The sequence below is a fragment of the Neovison vison genome, chromosome 7 (assembly GCF_020171115.1).
Source record: "Neovison vison isolate M4711 chromosome 7, ASM_NN_V1, whole genome shotgun sequence".
NCBI lineage: Eukaryota > Metazoa > Chordata > Mammalia > Carnivora > Mustelidae > Neogale > Neogale vison.
Window position 1 is genome coordinate 46974655 of NC_058097.1, and position 27678 is coordinate 47002332.

A 27678-nucleotide genomic window follows, 5' to 3' on the forward strand; every position below is an offset into this window, starting at 1 on the left:
CAGGAAACTCTGGGTGTCATGTGAAGATACAGCTGAAAGATACCAAATAAGAGTAAAACCATTGCACTTACTACATTCAGAAAAATCTACTGATGACTTCTAATACAGAAGCATCAAGTCAATCAGACAAAGTCAGAAAGATGGCTGAGAAGGAGTCATCAGGACCTCATTTCTCTATGGACACACAACATGGCACACAATGTACTGAGCACAGAGTCTAATAGAGAATTTTGCGGTATGGTCGTGGTGTAGCACAAATCACTTTCCTGTATCTCTAACAATCAGGAAAAGGGTCACATGAGCTCAAAATCAGCATAAGAATAGATGATATAGAAACAGAAGACTGAACTGAACCAAACAGGGTACAGTAAAAATAGGAACATATCGGGACGCCTGGGTGGCTCAGTTGGTTGGACGACTGCCTTCGGCTCAGGGCGTGGTCCTGGAGTCCAGGGATCGAGTCCCGCATCGGGCTCCCAGCTCCATGGGGAGTCTGCTTCGCTCTCTGACCTTCTCCTCGCTCGTGCTCTCTCTCACTGTCTCTCTCTCAAATAAATAAAATCTTTAAAAAAAAAATAGGAACATATCGAGCACAGGAAGAGTTGTTTGGCAGAAAAGATCAACGATGCTGACAGCCCATGAACTAAATTAAGAATAACACAAAAAAGACCAACTAAAATGACAGGTGAATAAGTGGAAGCAGACACAGTGTAACTGACTGTAGGAATAAAAGTAATTATAAGAGGCAACAATGGATAATCAGTGCCTACAAATTGTTAATAAAAGTCAAGTATACATTTCAAAGAAGGTATAACCAATTTAGACTCCATCACTCAGAAAAGTAGAAAAAAATTCTCAGCTGATCTGCAAGCATGAAGCCAAATGAAAGGGGAATAAAATTAAAAAGCCCAACAAATAAAAACTGTGTGCCAGATGAGTTCACTGGATATTCAAACAGACACCGAAGGAGAAAGGACTGCAAATCTCCTCAAACATTTCCAAGGAGAGATGATCAGAGAAACTAGCAGAACACTCTCTTAGTGGCACCAGCTTTCCCAGTTCATGCAAGCCAAAGACACTACAAAGAACAAAGTTTGCAAAACTCTACCTGTGACACATATTCACTCAAAGTCCACAATAAAATAGAGGAAACTGAATCAAAAGCACATTTTCCCTTTTTACAAGATGATCAAGTGGGAAACGGACCTGGAATTAAGGGCACTCCAACATACAGAAAACCATAAATTCAAGACTCCACATTAACAGAATGAAGGGCAAAAATGACATGATCACATTAAGGGAGACAGAATACAAATATGGTCATACCAGACAACATGTCATGATAAACATACTCACAGGAGAGACAGAAAGAAACCCCAACCTAATGAATGCCACAAATGCATGAAAAGCTGAAACCTATTGAGTAGGGACAGTCTGCAAGCTTCTCCTCTATCATCAGCAGGTAATGAAGTGAGCCCACCACTGCCTTTGAGCATAGTACTAGATTCTCTATTCAGAACAATTATGCAACCAAAATGAGAGTAAAGGAATCTAAACTGACAAAAAAAACAATAAAACTCACTGTTCACATGGGACATGATTACTGAAATCCCTAAAGATCATCATTTTAATTTTTTTACTGTTTTTGGTCATTGTTTGTATTGTTTATTTCTGCCAGTTTTTCCCTACTAGACTTCCCATTTCCCAAGTTTTTCATGTTACATAATACAGAATTAAGAAAAATGTTGGAATAAACAATTTCCACCAGAAGAACTAAAAAAAGAAGAGAGCAGGATGAAACTTAGTAGAGGGATGATATAAAGAAAAGTGTGAAATAAATAAAGTAGAAGATTAGCAGTAACGGAACGCAGAAAGTAATGCCCATTTCAATCAATAAAACAAAACTGGCAATGTTTTAACTCCACAAACCATTACAAAACAACAAATGGGGAAATTTGTTTTTTTAAGATTTAAGTAATTTATTTGACAGGCAGAGATCACAAGTGGCAGAGTGAAAGAGAGAAGCAGGCTCCCCACTGAGCAGAGAGCCCAATGCAGGGCTTGATCCCAGGACCCTGGCATCATGACCTGAGCTGAAGTCAGAGGCTTTAACCCACTGAGCTTCCCAGTGCCCCCAACTAGGGAAATTTATGAAAAAAACAAAAAACAAAAAAAAAACAAAACAAAAAAAAAAAAAAAAAAAACCAAAACCAAACAAAACAGAGAATTCCTAAAATTGGACAAGTTATTAAGACTGATTTCCTAACCATGAACCAAAGAAATGGGCCATCTCCTGAGATTACTAAGAAGGATGAAAATTGAATTTGGAATCAATACTCTAGCAGCACAGACAGAAAAGCCCAAGATCTAGGAATTTTACTACAACTGATGGGGTCAATGAATTCCCTAAATGCAATCCTGTGTTGCATGATTCTTCTTCCTCTCTTATTGAGATTCAGAATTATTTCATTTGCCTTTTATATGACAAAGTCATTCTTCTGCTTTTTCCAGCCTGTCCTCTACATCAAACCTGTTTCTAATCTTACTGCATCGTTCATCTATGTTTGATTTTTAAAAAGACATATATTTGAGGGGGGGACTCACAAGATTCCAGGTAGGAGCTAATGAGAGAGGAAATCACATGCAGGCATCACACTGATTTCACAGTGGGACTTGAGCCTACATCCCAGGACCCTGAGATCAAGATCTGAGCAGAAATCAAGAGTTAGTACTTACCCAAGTGAGCCACCAACACCCAATTATTTTTTAACTCTTATCTCTGTGGTAAAGTTCTCACTATTGTTGTCTCAACTCCTTGAGTATCCTTATGATTGTGACCTTAAATTCTCCATCAAGCTCCTTACTACTGTTTGCACTGGATCTCTGGCCTTGGTCTCATCTGCTGGTTTTCCTTGGGAGAAATTCTTTCATCTTACCATTTGTTAACTCTCTACTTTCCTCTGTCCATTAGAAAAGTCAATGATGTGTCCTGTTGTATCCTTCAGACCAGTGGTCTGCAGGGGCTCTCCTTGCCTGCTATGGGCAGTGTTTGGTCCCTGGCCTGAATGTGCCCAGTTTGAAATAGGAAAGCTCTGTTCTGCTTGTGAAAGGAGACCTGACATCAATTCCACCAGGACTGTGAACCTGCAGAATCTCTGCTCAGGAGATGTGATGTGGGCAGGGGCTGACTTTGCTGAGCCTGAGGAAAGCCTCACTGAGAAGGGCAGTCCCCTCAGATCACAGGGGGTGGGGACTGGTGCAAGCAAGGCAGACAGTCAGTGTCCTCACTGAGTGGGGCTCTGCTTTATGCTACAGAACGGGAGAGGGCTCCCATGTTTTGGAAGCCACATGTCACTGAATGTTTCCTCTCAGGAATGTGCTCCTAGACTGAGTACTCTCCCCACTGTGCACCCCAGGTGCTCTTCAGATGACTGTTTCCACACTCGGTGCCCGCAGGTTGTTTGCCAACCTTCTGTCTGGGAGCACTCCAGTACCCTCCTGGTTCTATCCCATCCAAACCTGCTGACCATTAAACTTCCAGACTTTAAAGATGTGCTGGTTCCAAGAACTCAAGAAATTCAGCCCTTCTCCCTCTCTAAGCCAATGGCTTTGGGAAACCTCCTGAGGCATCCCCTGAGTGGTCCTCTGTCATGATACCTATTGCACAATTGGGGCTCCTTCCCCTCCACAATGCTATACTCCTTTCCTCTGTAAACCGTATCTCTACCCTATCTGCCATCTTCCATGTGTCCTCTTCTCTCCTTTTACTTGGGGAGTTTCTCCTGTCACTCTTCAGCCCAATGTCTGGGGCATTTAGGATGACATGACAGTTGCCTGGTTGTGCTCATGACAGGACACACGAGTCTAGGATCCTCCTACACCACTGCCCTTGCTTCTCCTGTGAATCTTTATTGTTTTAATCCTGTTAAAACTCATATGGATTTTATAAAGCTGGTATGCAAACCAACACATAAAAATTAGTTTTGTTTCTACGCAACAAAGAAAAACTCCCAGAGACATCATACATTTAGAGCAAACCCTCTCCCCCCACAAAGAGCTTCCAATTTAACATAATGGTAGAGGTCAAACCAAAAACGATGAAAAGTGTTATATACTGTGCTGGATTCAAAGAATGAATAACTAGGAAATGCATCCATGTTCTTTCACTGGAATAACTGAAACAAAATAAATCTTGACGTGACCAACAGAAAATGCAATCTCTACCAAAACTCCAATGTCATTTTTGCACAAAGATCAAAATTCATCCTAACATTATGTGATATCATGAGATAACCCATATCCAAAATAATCTGGGAAGTGAAGAGCATATATCCTGACTTATGGCATACGAGGCACAGATATCAAACTAATGTCCTATAGACATGACGTCAGGAGTAGAATAATGGAAGAGTCTGGCTGAGCTAGATGTGCACGTCTCCAGTGTTAATGTGTATGACAATGAACTGGAGATACTATTAAAATTTATATTCTGATTTGGATGTTTGGGTGAGGTCTGAGTTTCTACTATTCACAAATGTGCCACTGATGTCTTATATCGACAACGCATGCTTCCCACAGAATTCCACGACTGAATCCTGATGAAGAGTTTCAAAGGTTCCTAAAAAGTGGGAAGAGCATAGAGGTGAGCATGGAGTCCTTCCCTTCCCTTCCCTCTTCATTCAAGCCAACTCTACCCCTGTAAAATTTTCTCTGTACCTCCTCTTACTTTTCTTTCTTCAATTCACCATGCCACCGTATTCACGGAAATAGCTCCCTCTTTCATGAGAAAAGCAGGTGCAATCTGCTTCGGGCTGCAACCCTGGATTTTGTAGCTTGGACCCCACTGCATCCACAGCCTTTATCAATTTCAGGTTTCCCCTGCATTTTTTCCTAATACTCATGGCTTCAGGCTACAGGATCACTTCTTTCCACTGAGACTTCCTCCTGAAAACTGACTTTGGTGGGGGGCCTGAGTGCCTCAGTGGGTTAAGCCTCTCCCTTTGGCTCAGGTCATGATCTCAGGGTCCTGTGATCAAGTCCCGCATCTGGCTCTCTGCTCGGTAGGGGGCCTGCTTCTCCCTCTCTTTCTACTTGTGATCTCTCTCTCTGTGTCTAATAAATAAATAAATTTAAAAAAAAAAAGAAACTGACTTTGGTGAAAATGAGCACAATTATAAAAGTTGGTTACACTTTCTGGCCTTCTCCAAAGAATACACTTACAAAGAAAAGCCATCCTGAAACCTGTGGCCATTACTACACACTCTTAAATGGGGAGAGATGAGAGAGACCACACTCAAGGAAATAGACTTAAGAAGCTCTCACAGAAGTACTGTGAAGTATGTAAGCCTAGTGATTCACAGACCTGTACCCCTGGGGCTAATAACACATGATATGTTAAATTTTTTAAAAAAGATAATATGGTCCATATATACAATGGAATATTGTGCCTCCATCAGAAAGAATGAAAACCCAACTTTTGTCAACATGGACAGGACTGGAGATGATTATGCTGAGTGAAGTAAGTCAAGCAGAGAGAGTCAAGTATCATATCATAAGGAATAACACGGAGGACATTGGCAGAGGGAGAGAAGGGAGTTGGTGGGAATTGGAGTGGGAGGTGAACCATGAGAGCTGGCAGACTCTGAGGAACAAGCTGAGGATTTTGGAGGGGAGTGAGGTGGGGGTTTGGGGGAGCCTGGTGGTGGCTATTAAGAAGGACACATATTTCATGGAGCACTGGGTGTGGTGCATAAACAATGCATCTTGGAACACTGAAAAAACAAAACCAAGTTTAAAAAAAAAAAAAAAAGCTCTCACAGAAATGACTGTTTTTCCACATACCCCTGGGGCTGTTCAGCCTATGAGAACCACAGGCTCTTCCTGTTCTTCCAGTTCACTTCTTCACACTGCTGGGCATATGCTTCTTATTCCCTGTCCCCTTTTGTATTAAGGAAACTTCATCTCTACTGTGATACAGATCAATTTGCTTTCCTAGGACTTTATCCTTATATGAATACTTAGGGGTAGCTTCCTTGGAAGAGTAGGGTTAGTTTTCTTTACCTGAAAATCCTTTTTTTTTTTTCTTAAGATTTTTAAATTTATTTATTTGACAGAGAGAGAGAGAGAGAGATCACAAGTAGGCAAAGAGGCAGACAGAGAGGGAGGGGGAAGCAGGTTCCCCACTGAGCAGAGAGCCCAATGTGGAGCTCAATCACAGGTCCCTGAGATCATGACCTGAGCTGAAGGCAGAGGCTTAACCCAGTCAACCACCCAGGCACCCTACCTGCAACTTCTTAAGACACTAGTTTAATCTACATAGGTATATGCCTCTCAGTATCCATCTTGATTTCTTTTCTATTAATGTATAATGGACAATGTTCCATTAGTTCAGGTGTAGAACATGGGGATTCGACAACTCTGTAGGTTCTACTATGCTCACCACAAGTAACTACCATCTGGCTCCATAATATGCTATGAAAATACCATTGGAGGAGTTCCCTGTATTCTTTTCACCCCATGGAAGCCTCTGGTTCCCATTCCCACTTCCTCATGATGCCCATCATACTTCTCCATTCCACACTGGTAACGATAAGGCTATTCATTGTACTTGTGTGTCTCTTTATGCTTTTTTCATTGGGTCTTGCATTTGTGATAACGAGGTTTGACTCAGAAGTAATTATGCAACGTGAACTAAGTCAGAGATTCAAAGATAAATACCATACATATTCACTTACGTGTATAATCAAAACAACAATGTAAATGAACAAACAAGAAACAGACTTATGAACATCTATTTTGTTTTGAATAAAGTCCATGGATAATCTCAATAAATATAAAACTTCCAAGATGACACACATTCTATACTGTAACCCATTGGTCTGTAACAGTGTTCCAATATGGGCAGAAGACAAGAGGTTCCCAGGTCAAAGTCCAAGTGTCTTATGGCTCATGACACAGCAAACATCATAAACATCTTCATCACACTAATTCCACTGGCGAGCCGCCCACCAACTCATACAGGAATGCACTGCACATGCGATGGGTTTGTGTTGGAGACTCTGAGCATAGCAAACCCCAGTATCTTCAAGGAACATAGCGTATATGCCCAATCTTCAGCTATGAAAAGAAACATCTGTTTTCCAACACAATAAACTCCTCTGTCCGCTACCCACGATCAAGATGCCATCACTATACTACCAAATATGAGTGGAATGAAAATTACAACTAAAACTTCAATCAAGGAAACACCTGTGCAGATCATGAGGTCACCACATGACTTCAAGGAATAGTGATAATACTATATAAGTCAAATCTGTGATTCGGTGCAGATATCCACAACAGTAACCAATACATTTTCCTTCATGATCTTTTGCTGCTCATCTGGGAGTGATATACAGTTACATGCAGGGTAGGTCACAAAGTCAATGTACCTGGAAGGTTTGACTTTAAGATTTTCTAACCATGGGCCATAGGGCCAATTGCAAAGCTCTGGAAGATACCTAAGATGCACATGGTACCACCAAAGACACATCCCTGGCCACTCTGTAAACCTAAAAATGAAGTGTGCATCCAACATCATGGCAGAAATCTTTCACCCAAAAGCTGTCAGTGTGGGTGGGACTGCACTACAGACAATGGCCAATGAGTTGCCTATGCTCCCCTGTTTGGCAATAAAAGTTGTAGCTTATCCTACCTCCAGTGAAGTAAAGAGAGACAATGGTACATCGATCAGGTTGCCAGGATTGCAGGGACAGCCTGCAAGACAAAGATTATGGCATTTGCCCAGCTCCTGGAGGTGTATCTGCTGTGGGAATAGAGGAATAATCATTCATCTGAGCACACAGGCCCATGGAAGATCGATGGCACCACAACTGACATTGGGTATGTGGGCCTGGGAGACTGAAAAACACCACTAGAGGAGGAAGACAGAGATAAATCAATGGAGTAGTCAGCATCTAAGATCTTGGCCATGTGAATGCATATCAAGACACGACTTGTGTAGGGAAGCCTGGGTGGCTCAGTCAGTTAAACTTCTACCTAAAAACTGGATCCTGATGCAGGGTCCTGGGATAGAGCCCTGCCTGAGACTCCCTGCTCAGTGGGGAGTCTACTTGTCACTCTACCTCTGGCCCTCCCCTGACCTTGTGTTCATTCTCTCTCTCACACAAATAAATAAAGTCTGTAGAAAATTTGATCTGTGTAAGAAAATGAAAAGAAAACATAGTTCAGGGGCACCTGGGTGGCTCAGTGGGTTAAAGCCTCTGTCTTCAGCTCAGCTCATGATCTCAGAGTCCTGGGATAAAGACCTGCATTGGGCTCCCTACTCACTGGGGAGCCTGCTTCCCCTTCTCTCTCTGCCTGCCTCTGTGCCTATATGTGATCTCTGTCAAATAAATAAATAAAATCTTTTTAAAAAAAGAAAACATGGTTCAACTTTTTCAGAGGAAATTTCATTTTCTTAGCCATGTATGGAGGAAAAAATTAGGAAACCCCAGACACTAAGGAAACCACAGAGCACATTAGTTTATACTACATTTCTGACTGATAAACACAAGGACACGATCTCTGGGGTATGGTATAAGAAAAAATTGCTAAGAGAAAGAAAACAACAACAACAACACACCAACCATGAATGGTGAAATGAAGAAAAAGATTACAAAAAGAATTAAAAACATCTCTGTATCATAAGTACGAGAGAGAGAAATAGAGTTAGAAAGGATACAAAGGACACATTCTCATGATATATGGAGAACTACAAAGACTGAAGAAAAAGGCATAACAGAAAAAAAATGAGGACAAGAACTCACTAGACACTTTGAAAAAGAGATTGGCCAACAGTTAGTGCCCAACTCTGTAGTAATAGAGAGAAACACCACCAGCAACAAAGCAGATAAAAGTAGGACATGGTATGATCATGTATGAACCAGGAGCCAAACATCAAAATCGCATAAGCTGTCAAAATGGGGACAACGCAGAAACTGAATTTTTTTCTTTATCTATAAATAAAAAACTGGATGATCAAATTTAAAGAAACAGAAGAAGAAACAACCCATGTGGTGATAAGCAATCAAATAAGCAGCATGGCAACAGACACAGCTCACAGAATAATCGTTAACACGAAAGGCCTTTGTCTCTGTTAGGGTTATGTTTCAATATCAAAAAAAATCATGATTTAAGCATACTACCTCTTGGATATCAAGCATGTATATGTGCAAATTCATACACACATATAAAGAAAAAACAAAAAACAAATACACATACACAGGGAAACAACTGTTTTTAGCCCAGGACAAAGAAAACTGTTCCTCACAGAGTGAGGACCTCATGAAGATAGTGAAAAAGTAGTTCCACCTTCGCTCAATGAGCAACTGTTCACATGAAACACCAATGCATGATTCTCAATACAAAAGCATAGGCTGATGCACCCCAGGACCCCAGAGATCAAGAAGGACACCCCTAGAAGGGTAACAGGAGCAATTTCACATGGATCCCAGTGTGCCTTCCCCAGGCCAGCACAGTGTGCCACTAAGAGGGACCAGAAGGAACTACAATGTCAAAGAAAATGACAGCCCAGAGTGGACATCCAGCATTCCCCAAAGGGCAAACCACTCTCTGAGTGGCCCAGTGAGAGCTCACCTCACGGAGATCCCTGGGGGAATCTGTGGTGCTGGACCACTGGGGACCCTATAGACACGGAGAAGGTGGGCAGGGCTTACAGCAACCAGTGCTCAGATCATAGAGCTGCCAGACCAGACAGTGCTCCAACTTGTAGTAGCAACGAATCAGAGATCCACGGGAATCTGCCCACTTGCAAAGAGGAGATGAACCTACCTGGCTAAGGAGATTTGTCAGCGGCTATGACTGACTTAGGCGTCCAGCCAACGCTTTGAACTAGAACATTCTCTGTTCTCTGGGTAGCTATGCAAGTTCTAAGTCACTTCCCATGGTTGATCCTAGCCTCCAATCCTGCTCCATTGGAAACCTGAACAGAGACCCTAGACAACCTCAGAGCCTCTCTAACAGGCCTCTGGGGAGAAAACCAAGTCAGCAGCATTGACCAAGCATTGAGCATAACCTCTTACTCTGCATGAGCAGGGAGCCTTCTCAGTGAACCTGGGCAGCCTCTGAGCCCAGCCTATGCTTCTGCCGAGCAACAGAGAATGGCCTTTGGTCCTGCCACATGTTCAGCATCACCTCTGGCCCTGGCTGATCACAGAGTTGCCAGCATAGGTTTTGGAGGCACTCAGGAATCCACACGTATCCATGGACAGATGTCTAGCCCTCTGTGCTCATAGAGAATAAGTGTATATTCAAAATGATCGCACATGTTTTACAGCAGAAGCTGCTGAGGTCCATGGGATACCTCTAGAAGGAATGCCAAACAGATGGCTACATTCATATGACTGTGAATAAAACCACAATTTCAAAGGATTTCAATGAAAATTGGCATCAGACAGATACTCCCATGTTTCAAATGTACACAGGGTATTTTTTTTTTAACGGGGTTCAATATTCACATTCAGAGATGATTCACCATGAAACATAACTTGTGGGCTACTTTTTTTTTTATTTTTAAGATTTTATTTATTTATTTCACAGAGATCACAAGTAGGCAGAGAGGCAGGCAGAGAGAGAGAGAGGGGAGCAGGCTTCCTGCTGAGCAGAAAGCCCCATGTAGGGCTTGATCCCAGGACCCTAGGATCATGACCTGAGCTGAAAGCAGAGGGTTTAACCCACTGAGCCACCCAGGTGCCCCTGTGGGCTACTTTTTATCATTAAAAAGAAAATCCAAATATTCACTAGCATCTGACATGTTCCTCTGCATACTGTATACAATGTATGTCCCACGATTACTGAATCTGCTCTTAATGTATCCAATATTCTGGATTCTTTGGTTTAGGGCTAACACTATTTTCCTTGTACTGAAAGAAATTATTTATTTTTTCATTTATTTATTTTGAAAGAAATGATGTAGATAAAGGAAGGTATAATGAGCCCCTATTGGTAGAGCAGGGTTTGAATCTGGCTGCCCTACATAGGAACATGAGGCACATGGACAAAGGAGAAAGAGGCCCTTCTAGAAGGTGACCTGGGTTTGGATACCCTTTCCTCCTTGACACTCAATGGTTCACGCAGCTGTCCTCACACAGAACAGCTTCCATGAAAGGACACTTCGAAGTCAACATTCCAGCCCACACCACACATATATAGCCTGAGTTGTTTCCAGACTGACTACTCAGAAGTAGACACAAAGGTCAGGCATCCAAGGAACAATACAGGAAAGGCCCAACACACAGGAGTCCACATTCACACCTGGAGACCCAAGACTACACACCTGAGTATCTCACTACATTACCCACAGGCTACTACCTTTCCTGAAGAACCCAAATATGAATGTGTCGCCAGATACAGGTTCTCAAGATCTAGTCCCCAGACAGCCACCTAAGACTAGGTAAGAAAGGAAAGGTGGGGGCTGCACCCCAGAGCTACTGACATGGTAGTGCAAGGTTAGCCACAGGGATCCAAGAATTGTAAGTGCTCCCGGTGATTCTGACCCAGGCCAATCTGCACAACCTCTGCAGGAATGAAGTCACAGGTCAATCTGAGTTATCCCCACAGAAGTCCCCCTCAGGGGCACATGGGTGGTTCAGTGGGTTAAGCCCCTGCCTTTGGCACAAGTCATGACCTCAGGGTGCTGGGATCAGGCCCCGCATCAAGCTCTGTGCTCAGCAGGGAGCCTGCTTCCTCCTCCTCCTCTCTCTCTCTCTCTCCCTGCCTCTCTGCCTACTTGTGATTTCTGTCTGTCAAAATAAATAAATAAATAAATAAATAAATAAAATATTTTTAAAAAAGAAGTCCCTCTCATAAACCCCCTGTGCTTGTGGTAACATTAATGTTGGGACACACACAGACACACACACAAGATTCCTTTTCCTTCTGAAGATATAGGTACACACACATATGTATGTACATGTGCTTCTTCCTAGTTAGTTCTCTGACTCCAAAATCTGTCTTTAGCTTAATATAACACACTGCATGCTGTGCATATCAAACCCCTAAAACTCTGCTTGTGTTCTCTATGCTCACAGAACAACTGGAGAAACATACAGGATAAAATTTTATTGAGAGTCCCTGAGAATTCTCTGATTAGGCCATATCATTATATTTTTAGTGACTTCGTTCAATTAGCACTTGTTAGGTAGAAACCCTGGGCATTAGTTCAGTACAACAAAAAGAAACTAACATTTACAAAAACCATTCATGACAATCCTTACCAAAATCTTAGCAATAAAAAAGAAATTTATACATAGTGAAATAGAGAAATACACTCAAAACCATTCTGTGAGGTCAGCAGTACCCTGATACCAAAGCAGTATAAACAAAAGATAAAAGGCTGGTTTATCTCATGAATCTTCTGCTACTCTGGCTTTCTTTGGACACCCATCTACATGTACTAATAGAGTCAAAAGAAAAAACGAATCACACCTAAAATAATTGTCCCTCTCTAGAGATCCATCTGCCCCTGAATCCTTTCAAGTCTACTAACAAATAAAGTTAACCATTGAATAACGTGCTTTTCATCAGTAACAGTCCACTTACAACAGACAAGTTTATCTTAATAAATCCAGTGCACCACCATAAACGTCTTTGCACTATGACTGCCTTAATATTTTATTTCCTCAAATTACTTCCTTTTTAAAAAATCTTTAAAAATAATTTGACAGAGAGAGCTCACAAGTAGACAGAGAGGCAGGCAGAGAAAGGAGGGAAGCAGGCTCCCTGCTGAGCAGAGAGCTCTATGTGGGGCTTGATCCCAGGACCCTGGGATCATGACCTGAGACAAAAGCAGAGGCTTTAACCCACTGAGCCACCCAGGCGCCCCTCAAATTACTTCCTTATAAAACTATGGTATATACAGCAGACCACATACAAAGAATGGGAAGACTGATGACATGTTGTAATTAACCCATCAAACACCACATATGAAAAGAGACTTTTGAAACAGCATGGCAAATGCACTTCACCCTGTGCAAGAGCTCCTAGAAGAGCAGTAGTGGGATCCCAGCAGTCCCAACAAGAATGGGGCTGGCATAATGCACTCCGGTACTGAAAGATCAAAAAATACCACCAAGAATACCGGGCAAAACTCTTTTCTGCAGACGTAGAAATGAAGACATTCCCAAGTAAAGACCCCTCTACATTTACCAGTAGATCTATCCTACAAGAACCGTTAAAGGAACACTCTCTAGATGAAATAAAAGGATTCTACCCAGAACCTGCAACCACACAAGAACACAAAGCTCTCCACTGAGCAGAAATATGTAGACAATTACACAAACCTGCAGTGTTGTAATGAGACACCAGTCACGTTTATTTCTGCTACAGAACTTCTTTTTTTTAAAGTATTAAAATCACAAATGTAGGTCATAAAGTATACAACATAAAATAATTTGTAGTATCCAAGTGTGGGGGTGCAGGGGTAGAGACAGGAAGAAGAATTCTTTATGGGATTGACACTGAGTTTTAAACTGTTTTACAACAATGTTGTTTTAAGGAATCTCTAAGGTAACCACAAGGAAAACACTCCCAGAAGACACAAAAGGCAATGAGAAAGGTACCAAGGCATATCATGGGTATTCATCTTACAATTACAGATAAAATATATCTTTCATATTTCATACCAAAACATGATACAGAAGTATAAAATGTTTGAAAATTACTTTGAATTCAAAACAGTCTTTCTCTCATGCAGAGAGAATAAAAATTCACCCACAGAAACATGGTGAAATGAATTCTATGTTGATGACAACTCACCTAGACAAGGTACAACATTCACAGACCACTCGCTAATGAGAGAAAAAGTAGGGGTCACACAGTATGTATGTGTGACATACAAACACAAGACAAAGACACACAAAATTCACTGGCAAAAAACACAAAGATCATTTTTTTTGAGTTATGCTCACATGGTCTTAAAATATACTGAGCTGAAAATTCCCTTCCTGTAACAACACACACAGGTAAGACCGAATCCACACCTAACGAATATGGTGGAATGAGTCAGACACAAGAAGCACATTATTAGGAAATTACCAAATTAGAGTAAGAAAAAACCCAACCCAAGAAATTCTAAATAAAACACTGATGTATGACAGAAAAGGAAAACTTACATATAACCATAATTTAAAACTGTGTCCACATGCCCATGAAAAACAAGCATTTGATTGGCATGTACTCATGAATTATAACATCGTAAAGAATTCTCATTAAAATCAATTATAGAGGGGCACCTGGGTGGCTCAGTGGGTTAAGCCTCTGTCTTCGGCTCAGGTCATGATCCCAGGGTCCTGGGATCGAGCTCCACATCGGGCTCTCTGCTCAGCGGAGAGCCTGTTTCCCTTCCTCTCTCTCTGCCTGCCTCTCTGCCTACTTGTGATCTATGTCTGTCAAATAAATTAAAAAAAAAATCAATTATAGAAAGCTGTAAATGAGGGACACCTGGGTGGCTCAGTGGGTTAAAGCCTCAGCTTTCAGCTCAGGTCATGATCCACAGGTCCTGGGATCAAGCCCCACATCAGGCTCTCTGCTCAGCAGGGAACCTGCTTCCCTTCCTCTCTGTCTGCCTGCCTCTCTGCCTACTTGTGATCTCTGTCTGTCAAATAAATAAATAAAACCTTTATTAAAAAAAAAAAAGCTGTAAATGAAAATTTTTTAACACTTAAAAAGCTTGAAAGAAAAGTACTACGTTATTAATATATTTCCCCTCCTGCACAGAATGTAACCCTATAATCCATTCTGTAAGACAGAGGAAACAAACAACCTCTCCATTTCTCAGTATATAAACACCATGGAAGTTGAAAAATATGTTGAGAGACACTGTATATGAATGTATATGAAATTAATATTTGGGATTAAATTCTGATACATTCTGAGGAAAGTAGAAGGAAAAGCTCATGATTAATTTCCCAGAAATAACATCACATTATTGAAAAAAAGGGGATTTTCCAAACATGGGGATTCAGGGTACCTGTGGGGCTCAATTAGTTAAGCAGCTTCCTTCAGTTCAGGTCATGAGCTTAGGGTTCTGGATCCAGGACTCCCTGTTCAGCAGGGACGTTGCTTCTCCCTCTCCCTTCACCCTTTCCCTACTCATTTTTCTCTCTCTGTCTCTCAAACAAATAAAATTTTTAAACAAAATATATGGGAATCTTACTAATTTTCTAACTCACTACTTAAAAAGCACATGTGCATGTTGTATCAGGACATTTGATGTACAAAATATAGAACTAAATCACATATAGAACTAATCAGAAAGTGAAAACACACATGATAAAGTCATGAGAAGTTCACAGAAGACAGAGTCATGATGCAATTATTAACAAATGATATAACAAATAAAACTTTATTAAAGGCTACAGGTCCAAGTACTAAATGTGCTAGTTCCCCAATAGCATTTGTTATGTAGGAATTCTCAAAAACAAAGAGAAACATTACACTATTTGACCACTGAGGAACAGAACTCAAAGAGTGGAAATTTCTATAGTTAAAAAAGAAAGAAAGAAAAGAAAAGAAATAAGAAAAAAGAACACTTGAAGGGAAATAAAGCAGTATATTTTCTCATTTTAGAGTGGTGCTATGTTATCTGATGAAATTACTAAATCTCAGTTTTGTTTAAGACTAATATTAAAGCCTCTAACATTAGAAAGCCAAGGCAGAGAACATTAGAAATCTGTCTCAGTGTTCTGAAAATTTCTGCACCAAACCCCACTGTGCATACATCGAGGAGAGGGAGAAGCAATGTCCCTACTTGTCTCATGATGAACCAGAATTTACAAAGACTTTAGCCTAGTTGAAAAGCAGATGTCCTTCTAAGAGAGACAGAGACATAAAACTGGGCATGTCTCCAACTGACATTCCTTCAAGGAGAGCTACTCCAACCGCAGCTGAAGGTCTACCTTCCTCCTTAAGACTTGGATGTCCCCTCTGTCACCTGCCTCACCCATTCCCACCCACCTGCATGGAGAGCTACAGTCTCCTTTCTCTTCATATCCCAGAGCTCTTTCTCTTGCTCCAAAAACATGATCAGGTTTGGCTTTGACACAGTGAGACCTGTTTATGAGGAAAAAGAAAAATGACTATTGCTGCCAATTCTAACTTTCCATGAGTCTTATGTTCAGTAGAGAAGAGATGATGTTGGACAATTCTAGAAAATGGTTTCCTTTTTTTTTTTTTAAAGATTTTATTTATTTATTTGACAGAGAGAGATCACAAGTAGGCAGAGAGGCAGGCAGAGAGAGAGAGAGGAGGAAGCAGGCTCCCTGCTGAGCAGAGAGCCCGATGCGGGACTCGATCCCAGGACCCTGAGATCATGACCTGAGCCGAAGGCAGCGGCTTAACCCACTGAGCCACCCAGGCGCCCCTAGAAAATGGTTTCCAACAGCAGTTGCCCTACAGTCCATTTAGAACACACCGGAGGCATTTCCAATGTTCACATCCTGACCTCCACTTCCAAGTAGCAGACATAATAAGAAGGGGAAATTTCAGTCTCAGGTGTAAGCAGCACCATTCTATGTCACTCAATGTTGAGAACTGCCACTCTTCTTCACAAGCCATGATGTTACCTTGAGGAAGGAGAAGCTGACCTGAAAAAGATATATCATGAAGATTTGTCTCTCTATAAGGGCCTATTTAGCCAGAGCAAGCCATTTTGTTGTTTATGCAGTAAACTTAGATTGAATCTGCCCCTTCCCCCCAAGAGAAAAGCGCTTAGAAACAGAACTGGTGAAATATGACTGACCAGCCCCTGAAAACAAAGCCCACATACAAGGACGTGTCTGGTCAGGTGGAAACGTCCAATCAAGGTAAAGTGCACGTATTACCTGCCAAGGAGTGTGAGCCCCGCCTATCAGGCGCCAGACAAAGGCGCCAATTCCAGCCAAAGTCATAGGCTGAATTAGATGACTATCATGGGGTAGAATGTAATTCAATTGGCCACCTGTGTGTGGCCAGGCTCAACCACATGGCCTTTACTCTATAAAAGTTAGTCTGTGAGAGTGGGAGGGGTCGCCTCTTCGCAAGAGACGGCTCTGGCCAGTCAGTTTGATTCTCGATGCTTGGCGTGAAATAAAGCTTTGCTTGACCTTCGCTTTCTATCAGTCTCGACCTTTTGTCTATGGACCCATTCACTCTTCATCTGCAATCCCTACTTTTTTCCCTTTCTGCCTGGATCTGGAATCCAGTCATCCCAAGAGAAATCACTCAAGAGACAATCCTCACAGGAAGCAACAAAACCCTGTGTGGGGCTTTGGAAACCTGGAAGGAGTCTTCCTCACCCAAGAAATGGAGATGTCCATAGTTCTCTAACATCGTGTCCCTGTACAGTTGCCGCTGAGTGTGGGTCAGGCATCCCCATTCCTCCTCGGAGAATTCTATGGTCACATCCCTGAGGGTCAGCAGTCCCTGTAACAAATACCACAGTCACCAAGTGATCATTGACAAACTGTGCCCCTGTAAGACCCGCGGATCCCCATACCCAAGAATTCAACACTGCCACAGGATGCAAACAGCAAGAGGTTCTTTATTGTAGCGCAGGCGCCTGCGGGTGGTCAGCAGCTCCTGCTAGCTGAGCACACCAGGCTGGGGTGGTGCAGGATTTTTATAGACAGATACAAACAAGTTTTGGATGGGGCAGAGCTGATTGGCTGACAACTTGAACATTTGAAAAAGGCATACTTGGTGTTTGCGGATTGGCTTTGGAGGACCCGCGCGCGAAGAAAAAGGCGGGAAGGGGGAGTGAGTAGGGGGAGTTGGACCTTATTACTCAGCAGAGAAGCATCCTGCCTACGTGACTATGAGGCCCCCTGCCTACGTGACTATGCGGCCCCCTGCCTCCTGCCTATGCCTCCACTATTAGCAGAAGGTATCATGTTCAAACAGGAGACCAGTATCACCCCCTAAAAGCCAAGCGGTTACAGAAAGGCAAAAGAGCAGTTAATTAGTTAACTGGGGGAAGGGTCTTTCATTCCCCCCTTTTTCTTTATCATGGATTAATCCTATATCCATTCGCTCTGGTCCTGTCTGAGAGAGGACAAAGGGGGTGATGTTAGTCTCTAAGGAATTTTTGGAAGCAAGGTCTGCAGGACCTTGAGGGGCCAGCTATTTTTGGGAGAAAGGTTATTTATTACTAGTAATAAAAATCTTCTTGTGAGACCTTTTAGATGTGTATCAATGGGCCATATGCTTGGGAATGATTCTCGACACTATCTTGGAGATCTAGATCTTCACATTTCTCCTATCAAGTGTCCTTGTTAGTGAGATTTGGGTTTAGAAGAAATTTAACTTTATTTACTTTTCTTTTTACCTCCGCCTCCTTTGGTTTCTTATGGAGGGGAGGGTGGCATTAGGGCTTGAGGAACTGAGTTATGTGTCCTTGGAAATTGGGCTATTGATAAGGTAACTTCTTTGTTGTAAATCTCAAGGACATTTGCAAACAAAGGGAGACTCCTGCCTTACAAGACTGTGATCTCTGCAATATAAACATTTGTTCTTCTTTCAGGGCAGTCAGGGGTGCCTGTGAAATGTCATACATATTACCAAGGGGAGTGGGTGGAGAGGAGGTGCAAGGCGCCAGCCCCTGCTCCCTCCTCAGCCAGCCTCCAGCTCCCTCATCATTCCCCCCTGAACAATTTTGACCCTTAAATCTTTAAGGTGGTTGAAGGTGGAAGGTCTCATCTTCTATAACTTCTTCCTGCTGAATAGGGGCGTAGAGCTGACCCTACCTACTCAGGTCAACATTGATCAGTGGAGGAATGTATAGGGGAGTTACGAAAGGCGGAGGCAGCTGAATCCAGTGCTGACAGTCAAGAAGTATCTTTGCGCGCGGTAAGGATCATCCGTCGTGGTGAAGTCATTGCAGCGATGGAGTCTCGGCACCAAGTAGAGAAACATCGAACAAAGCAACATATTAAGGCTAATAAGGCAATAAGAATGAGAAGCCCGAAAAGGAGATTTGGCCGCAGTCCTCCTCCAAACCAGTAAGCTAACCAATTACTGAGAGAGAGAGAAGGATCTTGTAGAGCCTTAATCTGGGAATTCATATCCTTTATTAATCCTGTGACATTTTTGTGATAGTCTGGGATGTACACACAACATTCTGTCTTGATAATTGCACATATGCCACATGACATCCTCTAGTCCCAAAGATGGAACAAAAATGGATGCTAAGTGATCATACCATTTAAAAACAGATCGCATCCATCTTTGTTTCAAGTTGGGGAGTTTAGCTGGAGTTGTAATGGTTTTAGTAATGCACCCATGAATAACACATTTCTAATGATAGCCGTCCCAGATATCGTGTGTTATTTGCCCAAATATCACTCGTATGATTTCTTTGTTCCCAGCATAAAACTGCCTTCTGACTGAGCCGTCCAATCGTGGGTGTAAGCCACAGATATGCATCACAGATCTGATATATGCCATCTTCAGTATAGCGATAAGGAGGGTTTGTAACTTAGGCCCATTTTTGATTGGGGAGTTATGGCTTGATAGCAATCCCCTTTCCTTCCAAATAGCTCCATGGGCATGTAGTACCAAGAAAGCATATTTGGAGTCAGTATAAATATTAATTCTTAGGCTTTGGCAATTGCAAAGTGCTAGTGAGCACTACAGTATACCTAGCTTTTTTTGTTCTTTCTATGAAAACTACTGTCATCAGAAAACCAACTGTCATTCGTATTTTTAACAAGGGCATCTTAAATCTGGCCAGATAGAGTAAGCAAGATCAGTAACATCTGAACAGTTTTGCTCTATAGAGAAAGAAGTACAGTGGTCAGGTTCAGGCATACAGGTAACTAGGTTTAAAGTTTGACAAGTTTTAAGTATTATTTCTGGCATATCTGTAAGTATAGCCCAATATTTAATTAGTTGGCCTCCATCATCCATTGGTGGCCTTTGGCTTCTAAGACAAATCTGGACCTGATGTGAACTCATTAGTTAGGGTCTGTTCCATAGTGAGCTCTGAGGCTCTTTTATGAGGGCTGTTTTAGGTTTCGCTAAAGCATCTGTTTGCAATTGCACCTCAACAGAGGTGGCTTCTAGGATAAATGTGACTAAGGGATGAAACCAATAAGAAGACCTTCGAGTGGTCCAGCCTTAACAATATTCTGATTACGGAGGATCATTGTCAAGTGGGAGAAAACTTGTCAAGAGATAAGAGGAGTTCCCCATGCATCATCCAATCCACTCATAATGAAAGTGGGGTCATCCATTGCCTCCACAAGTCCATAGTTAATCCTATGGAGTGTGATAGGCTGGCTTTTAGGCAATTTCATTATCCCAGCCACACACAAGGTGTTAGTTAAGTTATACAATTGTAGGGGAATCAATCCCATTTTCCAGTTGTTTAATCATGTGCCGTGGGTCTGCTAATATCCCCACAAAATAAGATCGACCAAAGAAGCTATTGTACAACTTCTCTGAAGTTTACCTCAAATTGTTTAGCTTAGGTAAACAAACATTTAAAGACAATCAAATCTAGAACTTAACATCCATAAAGGTGTGTTACTAAAACAGAAATTTCTCTCTAAAATAACCCTCATTTCCAGAGATAGCCAAATCAGGACTAATTCACTTGTGAAACAAGTCCAGTTTCAACAAACTTGGCCTAATTATTTACATAAGCTCAGCAAGAACAGTGAGTGTGATCATATAGATCTTTTAGAATCTGCTTTGCTGGAACTTCTTATAAGGAATCTCTAGGTTGAACTTCTAATAGCCCCTCCAGGCCAGAAGCCAGGCCACGTACTTGCCATCAGGCATGCCTGCAATATCTGTCGATTTGGGCATATGCCTCTTCATGAGATTCTGCACCTACCAAGAAGTGACATTCTTTACTCACCTGGTGAGGCTGCTTGGAAATCTGTAAACAAGGTATCAGGCCAATAGTCCCAAGGGGCTTTATGGCTCCAGGTTTCATAAAGTCAACCTTAGTTCCTTTAAACTGTCTGGTCATATCTGAGTCTTTTCAAATATGACATCCCAGTCAAAAGCCTTGGTAAAATAACCAGTTTCCAATGGTGTCCTGTTACAAGGAGAACAGATTCTTATTGAACTTATGCAAATGACTGATTGCCATGGAAGAAAGAATACTTACTGAGACCTTTTGGTTTCAGAGGGTTCAGATAGAGAGAAAAGTTGAATGCCTTGAGCACTTTTACATCTCTGTGAGTTATAGATAACTTAAGAAAAAGTATCCCTAGTCTGGAAGAGCAAACATTAGAGAAGCTGCAATGTCTAAAACAAGACAAAACATTAAGAGACATAACACTATAATCTTGTAGTTCATTTAGTCCCATGTTACTAAATCTGGTGAATGCACCTTTAGTTAGTTTTGGAAATTCTTACCCATTTCAGTTTTAGGGTTTTCAAGTATATCAAATATCTATTTGTCTTGAAAGTCCTTTATATGAATCTCCTTGAAGATAAAACTCATTTAGAAGAGAATTAAAACAATTATAAATGACAAAAACTCAGAATGGATATGGTTAGAGCTGATGAGACAAGAGTTTACAATTTAGCTGGCAAGGAAATCAGGTTATTTCTGTGACACATAGCATTTCCATAATTACAATATCAAGCGATGATCTTTTAAAACATTAAAACTTTAGGAAATGTATAGAATCTCTAGAATAATTATAGCATTTTCCCAAATGTAACCCAAGGTTTATCATTGGTTTAAATCTTGTCAACAATTGCTAAAATCTTAGAAAAGCACATGCCTAAATATAATTAGGGATGTTAAACACGTGATAAAACAAAACATAGAAACTGGGTTTTCTGGGCTGGCAAAGAGAAAACCATTTACATTCTCTTATCTGATCAATTAATCCAAGAAAACTTTGTCCTTTTAAACAAAGAAAACCAGCTTTTTTTTTTTTTTTTTTTTTAATATACCACTGTCTTTCCCTTTTTAATTTTATATCTAAGTGTGCAGTCTTAAGATAGGAGTTTTCTGGGTTTTTCTCCCATCATGAATGATGTCGCAGACAAGGGAGGGGGATCTTTCCCCTGCTGTCCTGCTCGCATCCCTCACAGGAACTTAGGAGCGTTTTAGCTAAGGCCTGTCCGAATAAACCCCGGACCAGGCTACTCCGTGGAATAGATGACCGTTCTGCCATATGACGTCCTGCGAGACTCAGGGTGCAGCCCACTCAGACTCCGTAGCCGAAGCAGTGGAGCCATACAGACACATTCACACAGTCAGGCACTCTTCAGATTCAAACAGGTTGGATACCCTCCCTTTTGGGTATCTCTGGCTAATGCGAGGTGATCAATCTCCCCTTTCACTCTTTACAGATTAGAGTGAATTTCTACGGTTACAGGCAATGGAGGATGGCAACCGGGTGTTTTCGCAGTCTCTCAAGGTTGGGCTGCTTCCTTAATCTCTCAAGGCCAAATGGCCCTTATACTTGGAAGTATAATCTATGTGGAGGCAGGTCAGGAGAGTATTAAATCACCTTGGAGGCTGTTTTTCTTCCTTTTTAGTCTGTCCTGACCATATCTAAAATTCCTTTTCTGAAGATTTCCCTTCACAAACCTTCTACATCTTTCCTTTGCATTCAGGTTTTGTCCCAAGCCATTTCCTTCCAAACAACCATCTCATTAGGACCAAATTACCTTTTATCTTTAATAAAATGCATTTCCCTTCTTTAAATCTTTCTTACATATCACCTACTTTCCTACCAAGTTTCCCTTATTTCCATCAGTCTTAGTTACACTAAGCAGAATTTGATAGTCTTAGAAACCCCTTAATCTCTAGTTAAGACTAAGTATTAACCAACTGTGAACTGTTACAACAGAATTCTTCAGATGTCAAATTTATGAAACAGTTAAGTGCAAAACACGTTTACCAACAGATTTAAATACTCTTAGTTTCTTTGCAGTAAGAAGTCAAAAGCACAAACCTACATCCAGTAATTAACGACTTAGCATTTTATCCTTTAAGACCTAGATGCCCACAATTTAATTCCATTTGTCACCCAAGCAAAACTTTAAAACTTTCAGGTTACCAAAGACTTTGAAAGCTACTTCAGCAATTACCCATTAGAACTTTGAGACAATTAACCATCAGTTTAGTCATTTCTTTGCTAACATATTTTAACAAGCTTATTTGACCTTCAGTAAACTTCCAAGTTTCACATTTACTACTGTTAATTAAAAGACAGGTCTTATCTTAATTAAACCAACAAACTTAACTTAGTTCCAATAGTGATTTACGTTCCACCTGGGCCCACTCCACTTTGAATGTTTACCTGAGACATGCATGGGAAGATCTGGAGTGGGGGTGTTAGGTCCAGGGGGTGCTCTTCTTGCTCCTTGACAGTGGAGAGAGGAGCCATGGTGCATGATCTAAAGGCTAGTCATGCAGGCTGCACGCACGTTGGTGCACAGAAATAGAAGGGGGAAACAGAAGAAACAAAGTGCTGCCAGGGGGCAGAGAAAGGATTCCCGGTTTTGGAGTTCATAAGCCCCAACCGAGGAGCAGATGCCATGCTTTCCCACCAGCAATGGGGGAGGGGTTAAGCAGTCCAAGTCGGGCCAGAGAACACAGGGAAACTTCCCCGAAACAAAGAGTTTCGGCAGCTGCTTGGGAATATTCCTTATGGTCTCTGTCTCGAGTTAGACCAACCCCAGTTGGCTCCAGTTATAGCCATTAACACGGGAAGTGAGTGAGGGAGAAACCCCCACATCTATTAGGAGAAACTCAGAATCTCTCCAGTGACTTAAAGTGAGGCTTAAGGGGGTGGTAAGTGTTTGCCCCATTTTAGAGTCAAAGAAAACACCAAGGACAATAAGTAAGACACACAAAACAGTTAACAAGAAGGACGCTGCGCGATTTCGGTACAAAACTGAAAGTACAAATTCAACCAGCCCAGGGGAAACACGAGGCTCCTCTGTGGCGGACAAACAAATGTATCCCTCGGATACTTGTGAGGCCCCGAAAAAGGGGCCCCTCTAATCCCTGGGGCGTCCCCCAGGGTGGCAGGGGAGAAGTCCGAGTTCGTCAACTCCTTCTCAAGCTGCCCAAAATACGAAGCAACAACGCACGCTGTTGTACAATCCTATATAGGTGTATATGCAGGACAGACGAAAACAAGAGACCGGAGACAAGAACACAGTTAATGCTGGCCAGCTTACCTCCCGGTGGGAGTCGGTTGGATCCTTGGGCAGGAGTCCGATGATCTCGGTGGAACCTCCAAATGTAAGACCCGCGGATCCCCTTACCCAAGAATTCAACACTGCCACAGGATGCAAACAGCAAGAGGTTCTTTATTGTAGCGCAGGCGCCTGCGGGTGGTCAGCAGCTCCTGCTAGCTGAGCACACCAGGCTGGGGTGGTGCAGGATTTTTATAGACAGATACAAACAGGTTTTGGATGGGGCAGAGCTGATTGGCTGACAACTTGAACATTTGAAAAAGGCATACTTGGTGTTTGCGGATTGGCTTTGGAGGACCCGCGCGCGAAGAAAAAGGCGGGAAGGGGGAGTGAGTAGGGGGAGTTGGACCTTATTACTCAGCAGAGAAGCATCCTGCCTACGTGACTATGTGGCCCCCTGCCTCCTGCCTATGCCTCGGCTATTAGCAGAAGGTATCTTGTTCAAACAGGAGACCAGTATCACCCCCTAAAAGCCAAGCGGTTACAGAAAGGCAAAAGAGCAGTTAATTAGTTAACTGGGGGAAGGGTCTTTCACCCCTAAGATCGTCCCTAAGATGAAGATGAAGTTAGCCTCAGCAGCTAGAACCAGACCTGACCTTTTCATCTCTGTGATATGAGTGTGGGAAGAAAGAAAACCTATGGGGCAGGGCGCTGCCTGGTTGAGAACTTCCACTCCTTTCACTCCCAGAAATCAACTCTATAAGCTACACAGAGGCGACAGCCCTCCTTGTCCAGTGCAAAGTGTTGGGATGAAGGAGAGGAACCAATGGTTAAGAAATTCTAGACATGTTTCTGATGTGAAATACTGGGGTTCTGGAGTGAATGATGAAGAAAGGATTGTTGAGATACCCATGGTACAAACACTGTGGTTCTAACACAAGGGGAGAGGAACGTGAGCAGTGACTGGTTCTATGCTTTCAGGTGGGGAGGGGGTGAGGGATAGCAGGAGGCTCTAAGGAATTTGGAAGCAAATTTCCAGGACCCTCAGCACCTCCTAGCTGGTGTTTTGATGAGGCCACTCACTGTTGAGTTAACACTTTAGTCAGGAGACCCTCCAGGTATCTATCAGTGGACCACAAGCTTGAAGGATGATGGCCAAGCTACATTTGGGGAATAGAGTTCAAGAAAGTTTCCGAAGCAATTTTCATAGGTTAAAGAGTAATTACAGGATCCTGGAAGTTTAGCTATTGTCAAGCTAAGGCTGTTTTTGCATCCAACAAAACATTAACCTTAAGGCAGTGTTGAGTTCCCTGAGGAATGTCTTGCTCTGCCTTTCTCAGGTATTTAACAGCAGACTGGAAGTTGAAGGAAATTTAATTTTATCCACACATCCTTTGACTTTTTTCTCCTCATCTACAAGCAAGGGGGACCCAGACAGTTCAGTAGGTTAAGGGTCTGCCTTCAGCTCAGGTCATGATCCCAGACTCCTGGGATGGAGCCCTGAGTTGGACTCCCCATTCAGGGAGGAATCTGCTTCTCCCTCTATCCCTTTCCTCACTCCTATGCTTCCTCTGTCTCTCAGCTGAGAAAATGTGTAAAAGAAGGACATAAAGAAAGAAAGGAAAGAAAAAGAATGAACCCACAAGCAAGAGAAACACAGAAGTTGTTTTGCACCTGAAATGGGATTGTAAGGACCTATTTAGCAAGAGGCTTTCATTAAAGTGAAATTGTCCCTGCTTCCCTTCCCCCAGCGGATTCACTTAAAAACAAGTCCTGGAAACCAGCTTCAGTTAACAAAGCCCAGATACAAGGGTGGGTCAGGCCAGGTGGAGACATCCAATCAGTAGTGGGTTGCATAATGTTTCCCTGGTTACCAAGGACAAGGAGTAGGGGCCCCCACCCTTTGGGAACCCTTTTTGACACCAATCCTTTTTTTTTTTTTTTTTTTTTAAAGATTTTATTTTATTTATTTGACAGAGAGAGATCACAAGCAGGCAAAGAGAGGGAGAGGAGGAAGCAGGCTCCCTGCGGAGCAGAGAGCCCGATGCGGGACTCGATCCCAGGACCCTGAGATCATGACCTGAGCCGAAGGCAGCGGCTTAACCCACTGAGCCACCCAGGCGCCCCTTTGGCACCAATCCTAATCAAGGTGTAATAGGCTGGGTCAAACGTCTACTAGGGTAAATTGTAACTCAATTGGTAACATAGCATCACTGTAGAGTTCAATCTCATTGGTCACCTATGCGTGGCCAGGCCCAACGGCATGGCCTTTGCCCTTAAAAGCTAGACTGAAACAGAAGGGTCACCCTCTCTTGTAAGAGGTGTGATGCCAGAACGTCCTGTTAGATTCTTTTCTTTCTTTCTTTCTTTCTTTTTTTTTTTTTTAAAGATTTTATTTATTTATTTGAGAGAGAGACAGTGAGAGAGCATGAGTGAGGAGAAGGGCAGAGAGAAGCAGACTCCCCGCAGAGCTGGGAGCCCGATGCAGGACTCGATCCCGGGATTCCGGGATCATGACCCTAGCCGAAGGCAGTTGTCCAACCAACTGAGCCACCCAGGAGTCCCCATTCTGTTAGATTCTTAATGCTTGGCACAAAATAAAGCTTTGCTTTGTTGGGCTGGCAGGAAGGGCTACTAAAGATGGTGAAAGTTCCCGCCACAAGACCTGAGCTCAGACAGGAGAACAAAGGCCCAAAGCAGGAATCTGAGACCCCCGTCCCAGGCTCCTGTGGGCCAATGGGATCCCGACGAGCAGGCGGGATATCCGAATAAGGGAAACTTGCCAAAAGACCCCTGAGCTTTCCCCTGAAGTTCTTTAGTGTCAATACATGCAGAAGTGTGTGCTCTGAACACCTATCCCATGGAATCTTACATCAGTGTTATAACCGTAAGCACCATCTCCACTGAGATGTACTTTCTATGTTGTATATCACACGGTCCTCTTCCATGGAAAATTAGGTACGCATGAGTCCTACTTAATGGAGCAGGACATATAGTATCTTCAACGTAGCAAGAATCAACAACATGGTCTTACACACCCAAGGGAAAAGAGAAATTTTCTGGAATGATTTCAGGGGAAAACACATTAATATTCTTAGTCACAAATCTCAAATATGGTCAATGTAAGAAATTTTAAAAAAATATTGAAATCCCTTATACATATGTGAAAGTCCATCCAATAATCCATTAAACAGAATATCACATACATTTTTCTAAGTGTTTGATTTCTCCTTATATGATTATTTTCATACAGACTAATTTCTGAATAGACGGAATAATGCATTCCATTGGCTTGATCTCTGTAACATTTATTGGCATTTGATGTTTAGTGAGTTTTAAAGCATTGCTATTTTTCAATTTACTTTTATAATGCACTGTCTGGTGTTTACTCCAATGTACACCAAAATGAAGGTCTTTCCACATTCATGATGTTCCAAGGGTTTGAAGCTAATATGCATTTTGAGATATTGAGTAAGCATTGAATTCCAGTTACAGGCTTGGCTATGTGCTTTACATTTCACACTT

General features: G+C 42.2%; 1 protein-coding gene across 1 annotated transcript; it reads right to left on the reverse strand.

The window, feature by feature from the left end:
- Nucleotides 1-217: 217 nt before the first annotated feature.
- LOC122913328 (putative protein ZNF720) lies at nt 218-27611 on the reverse strand. The gene is made up of 4 exons (XM_044260086.1): nt 27516-27611; nt 17334-17460; nt 16001-16110; nt 218-274 (listed from the first exon to the last, which is right to left on the reverse strand). The coding sequence occupies exons 1-4, from the start codon at nt 27609-27611 to the stop codon at nt 218-220; spliced, it is 390 nt and encodes a 129-aa protein (XP_044116021.1).
- Between the last annotated feature and the right edge of the window lie 67 nt (nt 27612-27678).